This window comes from Drosophila ananassae, chromosome XL (assembly GCF_017639315.1).
Source record: "Drosophila ananassae strain 14024-0371.13 chromosome XL, ASM1763931v2, whole genome shotgun sequence".
NCBI classification, from domain to species: Eukaryota; Metazoa; Arthropoda; class Insecta; order Diptera; family Drosophilidae; genus Drosophila; species Drosophila ananassae.
In genome coordinates, this window is record NC_057931.1 from 1,829,712 (window position 1) to 1,839,733 (window position 10,022).

General features: G+C 46.8%; 2 protein-coding genes and 1 long non-coding RNA gene across 6 annotated transcripts in view; 1 reads left to right on the plus strand and 2 right to left on the minus strand.

The window, feature by feature from the left end:
* Positions 1–986: 986 nt before the first annotated feature.
* On the minus strand, positions 987–3,728 carry LOC6503706 (putative gustatory receptor 2a). Of its 2 annotated transcripts, none has more exons than XM_032452620.2 (5): positions 3,599–3,728; positions 2,514–3,529; positions 2,424–2,453; positions 2,234–2,323; positions 987–2,166 (listed from the first exon to the last, which is right to left on the minus strand). In XM_032452620.2, exons 1-5 carry the CDS (start codon positions 3,624–3,626, stop codon positions 2,077–2,079), a joined length of 1,254 nt encoding a protein of 417 aa, XP_032308511.1. In that variant the 5' UTR covers positions 3,627–3,728; the 3' UTR covers positions 987–2,076. The 2 variants fall into 2 exon arrangements, with proteins under 2 accessions (XP_032308511.1, XP_001963890.2); XM_001963854.4 differs by having other exon boundaries at positions 988–2,166; positions 2,385–2,453.
* Positions 3,721–5,254, plus strand: LOC6503945. The gene is made up of 3 exons (XR_001408504.3): positions 3,721–4,186; positions 4,277–4,519; positions 4,579–5,254. It is a non-coding gene; the product is annotated as an uncharacterized LOC6503945 (long non-coding RNA).
* Positions 4,548–10,022, minus strand: part of LOC6503705 (microtubule-associated protein futsch) — a 44,340-nt gene continuing 38,865 nt past the window's right edge. For all 3 annotated transcript variants that reach the window (XM_044716821.1, XM_001963856.4, XM_044716822.1), the window contains exons 8-9: positions 8,555–9,986; positions 4,548–8,129 (exon numbers count right to left, since the gene is read on the minus strand). In XM_044716821.1, coding sequence (XP_044572756.1) covers positions 7,960–8,129; positions 8,555–9,986 — 1,602 coding nt within the window. In that variant the 3' untranslated portion in view covers positions 4,548–7,959. The remainder of the gene's footprint in view (positions 8,130–8,554; positions 9,987–10,022) is intronic.

The window sequence follows — 10,022 nt, forward strand, 5'->3', positions numbered from 1 at the left end:
ACGCCGCCTCGGCACGATGCACCTTCCCCCATAGGATCCAATGCATTTTCACTCACGCGAGCCCCAATTCGTGACACGCGCAGAAAAACAACGTGTGCCATTTTGACTTTGCCATCATTAAGAGAAGTTTCCCGTTCTAGACTGGAAATTTGAATGCAGAGATTGGCCAAATGTCGGCCATCATGGATTGTAATACCGTTTTATTCAATTTTAAGCAACTGTAAGTTGGAACATCTATCGCATTAGGGGAAAAGGGACGCAAAATACCGCCATAAACTAGATTTATCTCCCTCTCACAGTGCAGAAAAATCGGTGCACTGCTTGCTTTGACGTCACTCGTCCACCTTCTGCTGGTTTCTGTTGGCCTGGTGCTTCAGATTTTCTGCCATACGATTTCTAAGAAATTTGCGGCCGCCAAGGCGCTTTTTTCCAAGCTCATATCTCGGCTAATTCTTAACGGATTTTGGAAAGGGATGTAATTTTGAAACCAGGACATCATTATCCTTCGATCTGCATCAAAAGTTGTTTAAAATCGGACAATAAAATTTTCGCCGATTTTTGCAAAAAATCCTGATGGTACCCCTTGCAAAAATTTCAAAAATCGGTCGATTTTTTTTTGTTCGATTTTTGAAATGTTGGGATGCAGTTGAAAGGATATTGAAGTCGTGATTCCAAAACGGTAATTGGATTCCCAATCGGCCAAGGAAATGCGGAGATATTTGCTAAAAACTTCATCAAAAATGTACATTATTGCCAATCGAATTCCTTCGTCTGAGGATCAGCGTTTCTGGTTCTTTTTTTTTTTTTTTCGAATTTTGCGTCTTTTTGGGTCTGAATTAATAAGACTGTTGTATTGCACAACATTTTGGCCAATTCGCAACCGATGTTGGCTACAATTGGGCTATGTGGTACCTGAAAGTATTCTCCCAAATAAGATACACACATTATTGTTTTACATTATTTTTTTTATGTAATTTGTATAAAATTTTTAATTTAAAAAATGTCGTGTCTGTAAGAACCGATCGTGTATAAATTGGTACTACGAATACTTTCTTTCCACCTCTGCTATTCACCGTCCTTCTACATTAACGTGCCGCAGTACTTTGTGGAATGTCGCCTTTGTGTTCATTTTGTTCATGGTACCCTGCAAATCTCCTGATGCATTTGTCATATCCAGGAGACCTTCGTTTTCCTGTTGAGGTGAGGAATTCAATATTAGGTTTGTAAAGTATATGATTTATGGTGATTTAAAATTGTCCTTCGCTAAAGAAGGGGAATTTAAATTCCGGTTAGTTCATAGATATTTTTAAATTGCCGCGTTGGAGGTGGAAAATTCAAAATAATTTACAAGTGGTGAGATATTTAAAAACCGGGTCAACCATCGATATTTTTAGATCGCCTAGTTAGTGGTGGGAAATTCAAAATATTATACTAGAGGTGAGAAATTTAAAAACAGGTTCGTTAATCGATTGTTTAGTTCAGTTAGAGGTGGGAATATTAAAATATTTCAACTTAATCAATACTTAGAATAATCGTTCGCTTTGCAAAATAAGAAACTCGAAATACAGGATCAGTATGTTGATGCTCAATCCGTTTTCTATATAATAGTTCTATATTTATAAATTAAAAATTATTTAGCTAGGTTTTATATAAAATATAGTGTTTCTACTCACAGTTCTAAGATCGGAAAAAGGTATAAAATTACATGATCTGCCAAGTATTAGGCGAGTAATAGACTTTTCCCTTTCAGAAACGAAAATAATTGAGATTCGGTTTTTGAATTTTTTTATTGGTTCAAATTATGAACTTCTGATGCACGTTTTAGTCAATATTTTCACTGTTTCGCAATGGATTCCAAAACGGTATACACTTTATAAATCAGGACACTAATCGGCATAGATCTGCATCCAAAAATAGATTATAAATCGGATAGATGTACCATTCCTGGATCAGAGTCCTATAAGCTAAGTTATGATCATGAGAAGCCATAAAAAGATGATAAAGTTTCAAAAATAAGAAAGGATACGCTTTCGGATCGGGTATGAATTCACAGAGCTAGGCGATGTTGGATGATTCCTAGTCGTGTTTTCCTGATCCTGCTTCAGAGCCCTCGCTCATGTGGAATTGTATCAGGATGATCAGGTAGGTGGTGGTGGCGCCCACGATCTGTGAGCCATTAATCCATTTAATCGTTGTTCCGTGGAGGCTATAGAAAGCGTTGGAAAAGACTTACCGTGTAAAGGAGGGTGCAGTCCACGTTGAAGAATCCGGAGGCACTAAAGTGAAGGCGCTGGTGGAGCAACTGCAGCGAGAACTGAGTTATCTAGACCGGAAAGAGAGAATTTTACGATGTGGGATCTAGGAGATGTTCCAGAAGTCCTCACCAAGGCGTTGTGGACGTCGTTTCGCAGATTTACGCTCACCTGGTGAAGGCCCAAGGCCAGGCGGGTGCCCTGTGGAGGAGAAGATACAATGAGTTTCAATGGTTTCATGGGCTTTTCAAGAAAACTCACACACTGGGTGGTGCGGTCGCAGAGCAGCGATAGAATAAGGACGTTGCCCAAATGGGGGGCGGACCACAGGGCGCTGGCCAGGATGTTTAGGATGTCACCCAGCGAGGCGTCCGACTGTCGGAAGCTGAGGAATATCCAGTAACAGTTGGAGGTTATGGCCAGAAAATCGTTGCCAACCAGAAGGAGCATGGAGATGCCATAGCCGCGGTTCACCAGGGAAACCAACGCCCAGACGCGTTGGTAGATCAGTCGCACAGCCACGAGGCGTTTCATGGCCAGGTCCTCTGCCTCCATGCAGCTTCCTCCGTGGTCTCCGACCACCACCCCCTTTTCTTGCAGCTGCTGCAGGGCCTGGAGTAAAATGTCGAGGTGCCAGCGGATGGTCTGTACTGCGGTGAAGATCTGGAAGTAGCGCAAACCGCATACCAGCAAGGGCAGCAAATAGTAGATCCAGTAGACGGGAAAGACATGCCCGGGCCCCAGCAGCTTGGCGACCAAAATCAGGCTCTGGCTAACCGCGTAGCCCCAGAGCAGCCACACGGCTTGTCGTCCGAGCTGGCGGCGCAGCCCCTGACGGCCCCCATCCACGTCCGCGTGTAGCTCCATTGCCAGCAGGCGCTCGATCTCGCCAAGCTCCGCGAAAAGTTCTCGCTGCACCTTCCGCTGCCACACGGCCTCCAGCAGGGCGGCCAAGTGGGCCACCCGCATGCTTACCAGCTGGATGAAGTCGACCGTATGCCCGATGCTGGTGACGGTCGTCTCGTCGGGGTCCTTCTCGGCGCCCTCCACGAACAGGCCGTAGGCGGCGACGCAGGTGGCGGCCACAAAGACGCTCCAGCCGTAGGCCTCCAGCCAGCGCGATCGTCGGAGCAGAAGGCCGTCGGCGTCTGGCGGAGGGGCCAGTCGCCAGTGCCACAGATTCGCAACTCGGCAGATGTGGTGCAAGGGCTCCAGAGTACGCAGCGTGTCCATGTCTCGGGGATGACTGACTAACAATTTCGGATAGCGGCCTATATCTGCGGGAGATAATGGTTCGATTAGCTTATCTTAACTATACATTAATGACGTTTGTTCGCTTAATTGACCATTTTTTTGTAGAAGCCAAGGGCTCATTGCTGGTTTTTAAAATATTTAAACCAAACAGCCCTTGACATTCTCTTCTATAGGGGAGGGATTCTAGGGAATGGAGAATCCTCAGTCTAGCTTCAGTTCTCCCTTCAACTAGAAGTGGTTTTTGGGCTTGGTAACTGATCGAAAGTGTATAGTTTCTTCGAAATGTCTTTCTCTCCGAGCAATGGAAAGAAGCGCAAGCGTAGCCCTGGGGACAACGATGGAATCACGCCCAGGATGGGCCTTGATGATTCTCCGCCGGTGGCGCCACCGAGAAGTGGATACGGTTACGGGCCCGGACTGGGCATGCTAGGAGGAATTGGACAAGGGCGGGGACATGGTCAAGGATTGGGACATGGACATGGACAGGCAATGAGATTTGGACTTGGATTTGGTCATGGACGGGGACAGGGACTTGGATTCGGTCATGGACAAGGACAGGGACTCGGACAAGGACACAGACCGGGGCTTGGACAAGGACAGGGGCTAGGATCTGACGGTGGATTTGGCGAGGACACAGAAAGAACACTGAGTGTGCCGGTTGATGAAAACACTTAGGATAAGTGAGTAGCTACCTTAAATTGTGCCTTACTGAGATGTTGGCTTGGAACTCATCCGATAGACGTTCGTTTTGACCGATCCTTCTCCACCAGGTAACCAGGCGAAGGAGCAAACACTCACTAGGAGCAGGCGACAACACCCACCCGAAGAAGACACCAGGACCAGGACAGTACACCTCAGGGGCTCATCAAGGAGTGATTCAAGCAGCAACACCCGACCCGACCACAGAAGCTCCTCAGTCGATTAACAATCCATCAGGCAGGACACTTACGGCAGGGCAGTCACCAATTAGGCCACTTAAGGCGCGGCAATCAATCACCAGGCTGGAACGGAAGGTCAGGCACAAATATAAACACCACCATCGTCACATAAATACGTTTATTATATTCTTCAGATTTGGGTTTTGCATTGGAAATAGTTGTTGAGATAAGCTTGACGTTTCATAAAATGTAATACATATATATTTTCGTTTCTCGATTCTTGCTCTTTGTCTTTTTGTTAGTTTCTTAACTCTTCCCGTTGACTGCCATGTCGGGTGTTCTTTGTGCTGGCTGTCCCTCTCCGCTATCCTGCTGGCCTCGTCCTGTCTCTGCCGGACTCGGACTCGGCCCTCCTGACCACTCTCTCGCGCTTTGTTTTCAACAATCCTGCCTCTTCTAATGATTATATAGAGCACTGGGCGTCCAAAGTTGGGCCCGCGCGCGTAGTATGTATATTTGATTTAAATCGAAGCTGCTAAAAACGTAAAAGCAAATTCAACAAACAAACTCTCATAGGTCGTACATATTTGTCGATACATTGATTCTTACTCTAGATATAAGGTATGTGATGCAGATATCTGTGGTTCACTGGATATAAGGCAATGGATACGTGTGTGTGGTGAGGGGTGTGTGGTGTGTGGTGTTTGGTGTTTGGTGTTTGGTGTTTGGGGTGGGGGTAGATGCCATATTATGATCTGATCCGGACCCGCATCCGGAGTCGGAGTACGGAGTCCTGGATCCCAAAATCAAGGCGCAAACAAAGACGAGGGGGCAAAGGTTAACAATGTTCAATATTTTCGTATCTTAGGGGAAAATTCGTTTCATGAAAGGCAAAAAATTTCTTCTGGCTATTAGAAGAGTTCATTTTTTTGTTTGTTTTTTTCTTTAAGCAACATCAATACGCTCAAGTACATATATATGTGTATATATATATAGAGTATATATATAGTGTGTATATTGTTCACGTGTGAGTATTCATTATCTTTAATTTTAATTGTTTTCATTCATTTTTCATTTTTCATTTTTAATCGTTCATTTTTACTTTCTTGTTTTGTTTTTCTTCGGCTTCTTTGTTTAGTTTTCGATTGGCGCACGAATTTTCGAAAATTAATTATAATATTCAATAAATTGTATATATTCTGTTTCGTTTTTACTCTTAAAGTTTTTGCTTTTGCTTTTTGTTTCTTGATTATGAATTTAAAATTCTCAAAGCGGAGACTGCAAGCTACTCAATAATCAAAACATCGACTGGAATCGTATATACGTATATGTCTGCGTGTATATATCCGCTTCCGGTGCTGGTCGGACGGGGATCACGGATCGGGGTAACGCGTAACGGTATTTCAAGTCTATATCTGCCTAGGCCCGCCCTGCCCGCTCCCCTCTTAGTCCTATTAAATCTGCTTAATTTCTGTCGTTTTAGCCAAACGGTTTGTAGACTGGACGGTTGCCAGTTGACTGCCGGATGTCCTGCCGCCGCCTCGGATGCCGCCGCAGGACCTGTTGCTGTCCTGTATAAAAAGCAACACAAAAATATACGCGTAGCCTAAAAAAGTCTGACTTGATTCTTGTTTTTAATTGTAACTGGCTCTTTGGACTGTTTTTGTTAATATTTTTGCTGTTCCGTTTTGTGATTAACACTTTAAAATTGCCTGTGTGCCTGCTCCTCCTGCTCGTCGTCCTTTTCATCCTTCTATTTCCTCTTATTTAATCGCATATTTATCAGTTGTTTCTGCTATCTGCTGTTTGTTTGAAAATTTGTTATTCTATGACTATGAAAAAGTAAAAAAAATATAGAAAAATAACCTTCACTTTGTGTTCTTCAATATTTAATCGTATTAGTTTATCTGACTCTCTCTCTCTCTCTCTCTCTCTATCTCTCTGTCTTTCTCGTCCTTCCCGACTGTCTTGCATTCTGCGTGTCCTGATCCCAAACCCACTGTCCACCCTCCCGAACAACCCACCTAACCTGATCACAAGCCCAGTTCTAGTCCTCTGACTCCCAGTATCCTCATTATCCTTATATTGTAACATCAGCATTGACTCTCAGTCCTTGTTCCAGGGTCCTTGTCCGTCGAGGTCCTAGTCTATCACCCGCCAGCAACAAACTTCCCACGTCCACCTGCTCCTCCCACTTAAACTCTATTCCATTCAATCCAAAATTCCCTTCCCTATTTGAGGTGTACGTATATCGTATATCGTTTATCGTTAATCGCTTATCGATTGCTATAGCTGCTGAATATTCTTAGTCTTTTTGCCTGCAACAAAACGGAATCAAACATATAAAGTAATGTAACGAAACAAAGGGTTAACGATGGACTACAGAACTGTTCTGGGGGCTCAGGGTGCAGACATATTTTGGTGTACGAGTACGAGTATATCCCCTAAAGAGGAGGCACATTATCGAGGTTCTTGGATCTTGAGGGGCGCTGTGTAATCGTAAAATGTAAACTTTAAATGGTAAATGGAAAGTCGTTTCTTGTAGATTTTAATTCGAAACGGTTTGATTTTGTTTGTCTGGATCGGGGAGTGGATCAAGGAGGTCCTCTTTCTCCACCCTCCATCCAGACCAATCCCAATCCAATCCGATCCTATCCGTTCGGCTCTGTTCTGTTTAGGCCCTGCCCTATGTGTCTCTAAGATCTTTCTAATATCGCTTATCCTACGGCTACTTAGCGCTCTGACTCGCGGGGCTACGCTTTAAAATATCGAAACAATCGATGGAGTTTCGTAAAGTTTCGACTAATACAATTAACACGAATATTATTCATCATTACATATATGTATGCAATGTATATACTTGTGTATACATACAAAGAGGTTTTGGTTTCATTTCCCATTTCTTAGCATTGTTTTAGCTTTCGGTTTAGATTGCGTGGGGTTCCCCCTTTTGCGTGTATATTTTAGCTAGGCGCGATTTATCGATAACTATTTTGATCTTTGGGTTTCTAGACAAGGTAGCTTGACATTCTCGATGAAAGCAACGGATACTATACGCCGTGTCTTTCGATTTCTTGATGGTTCGGTTGCACTGTTTCTTTTTGGTATATAGTTTTCCCTTTGGTTTTTGGTAATTAATTTCTTCAAAACATATATCAATTAATTACGTAGCTCTGGTTGAGGCGCAAAAGCTCAATAGACGGCACTGCATTCGCAAACAAAGTGGCATCCTCCGCCGTATCAGCTCCGCGTCGCATACTTCCGTTTCGTGTGCGCCCATTTTACATCCTTTCCAGTTGCCTTGCTGTCTGTTGTTGTTCTTGTCGTCCTGTCGTCCTTGTCCGTCGTCCGTTATCCTGGTGTTGGTTGTGGTCCTACTCCTGGTACTAGTCTGGTGTTTATCCTGCCAGTCGCAGCCGAAGAATCAGAGTCCCGGCACTTTAAAAGTCCAGCAAGGACTCGATCCTTCGGCACGGCTCCTGCTCCACGGTTCCTGGTTGGTTGGTTGGTTGGGTTTGTGCGTTGTGGGTTCGTCACTAGTCATCGTCGTCGAATGCAATAAACAGGCCCGTGGCCTAGAACTCCAGGCGATAGGCGGAGCATGATGTCTCGTGATCCTGCAGGTTGATGGTGCAGCGCGAGGCGGAGGGCGAGAGGTCGATGCGGTGCTTGGCTAGCAGCTCCTCGTTTTCGGCCACCCAATAGCCCAGTACGTCAGTGTCGTACGTGGGTATAATGGTGACCTCTGCAAGGTTCACAGAATAAATTATATTTTTTAGTAATACGTTTTAGGCAGAAAGATGCAAGCAAGCGGAGAACAACAGACCAAATTAAAATAAAATCAGAAATGTAGAGAATCAACCCAATTTTGAAAACAGAAGTGTCATTTACAGGAAAATAAATATAAAGTGTTGCATTAAAAAAATATTAAAGAATGCCTGGGTTGCCGCCGTTACTAGATTTAAATTTTAACAGTTTTATAATTAGTGTTGGAAAACAGGCGATCTATCGATATTAATTGATCGCCCATCGCTAGAAAAAGTAAACCACCGCTAGGGGAAAAATAAGAGGACCAAATAACCACTTGGCTAGGCAACAACAGTGCTTTATCACCGAAAAGCGTGCTAGGATATCAATAAAAGCAATGAACTCCTTGCTGTCATCACTTACCCAACTCCTTGTCCTCCCATGTCTGCTTTGCCTCGAGCAGTGCATCGTACACCTGGCGACTGGGCTCCGTGCCGGAGAAGACGTAGTACCTGGCCCGCACCCGCTTGAAGAAGTCGACGTGGGCGTAGTAGGAGTTGCCGTTGTGGGGCACGTACGTCAGATCCACGTAGACGGGGGCTGGCTTCTTGCCCACCTTGTTGGGCGACTCGCTGCGCTTGCGTAGATTCTTCTCGTTGTTCAGCCTCGTCTTGGTGGCCACCAGGCGCCGTTCCTTCTTGGGCGTGGTCCGGATGTCGGCACCTCCTTCGACGGGCAGGGGAGCGGGTGAGGGCAGACCCAGGGGCTTGCCCCACTCTTCGAGACGGTCCTTGGGCGTGGCGCCGGTCGAACTGGATGTGGTTGTTGCAGGAGTGGTTTCTGTAACAGTTGCGGCTGAAGTTGTAGCGGTGGCTGCCTCCTCGGGCTTCTCCTGGTGCTGGCCGCCAACGGTGGCGAACCCGCTCTCTGCCACTCGCATCCGCTGGACATCGCTCAGCGGGAAGCGCTGCCGCTCCGCCGTGCTCGTCACGATCTGCTCCACCTCCTCGGCCTTCGAGGGCGAATAAGAGTACTTGGCGGTAACGGAAGACATGACCTCGGCGCCGCGCGCTTGCACATGCTCTTCGAGCGCTCGCTGGAAGTCCTTGTCGGCCTGGTCGAGGAACTTGTGTCCCGCCCAGGTCTGCTGGCTGCTGGAGGACTCCTGGCTAGATGAATCAACAGCGCCCTGGATGGGAATAGGCTCGGTGCTGGACTTTGGTGCCGGTGCCGGGGCGAAGGTGTCGGGCAGTGCGCCGTAGAAGGAGGCCGCCATAGGGTCCTCGTTGCGGGGCAGAAGGATCGAGCGTGCCGTAGAGTGCTCCTCGCTGCCGTACTGTGGCGGAATGTCGTCCTGGCTCTCATCCCCGTCGCCATCTGCATCCAGGTCGGAGCGCTTGCTCACCCCGGAGCTAGAGTGCTGAAGCTCGTAGCTGGTGGCGCTACGCGGTGATCCGGGCAGGACGTCGTCGTCTTCCTCGCTGCCGGGTGTGCTGGATCGGTACATGCCCCGCAGCAGGGCCACCTCTTTCGGCAGAAGCTGGTCACGCTCGCTCTCGCTAGTCGTCCTGGTGGTGGTCACTACCACCTTCTCGCTGTCTGGCTCCGAGCTGTCCGTGGTGGTGACTGTCTTCTGCTCGGTGACGATCTCCTTGCCGTCGGCGGAGATAACCTTCGTCACCGTAGTGATGGTAGTGGTTATGACTTTCTCCGTGCTGCCGCTCAAGGCAGTGGTGCACTCGATGCCCCGCAGCTCATGCAGCTCGGGAAGATCGGGTTCTCCAACAGCGCCTATTCCTCCGCTGGCGATGGCTGTGCCTCCAGCCAGGATCTGCTCCTGCTCCTGAACCTGGTGCTGCATCGAATAGGGAGATAATTATGAAAGCCTAAT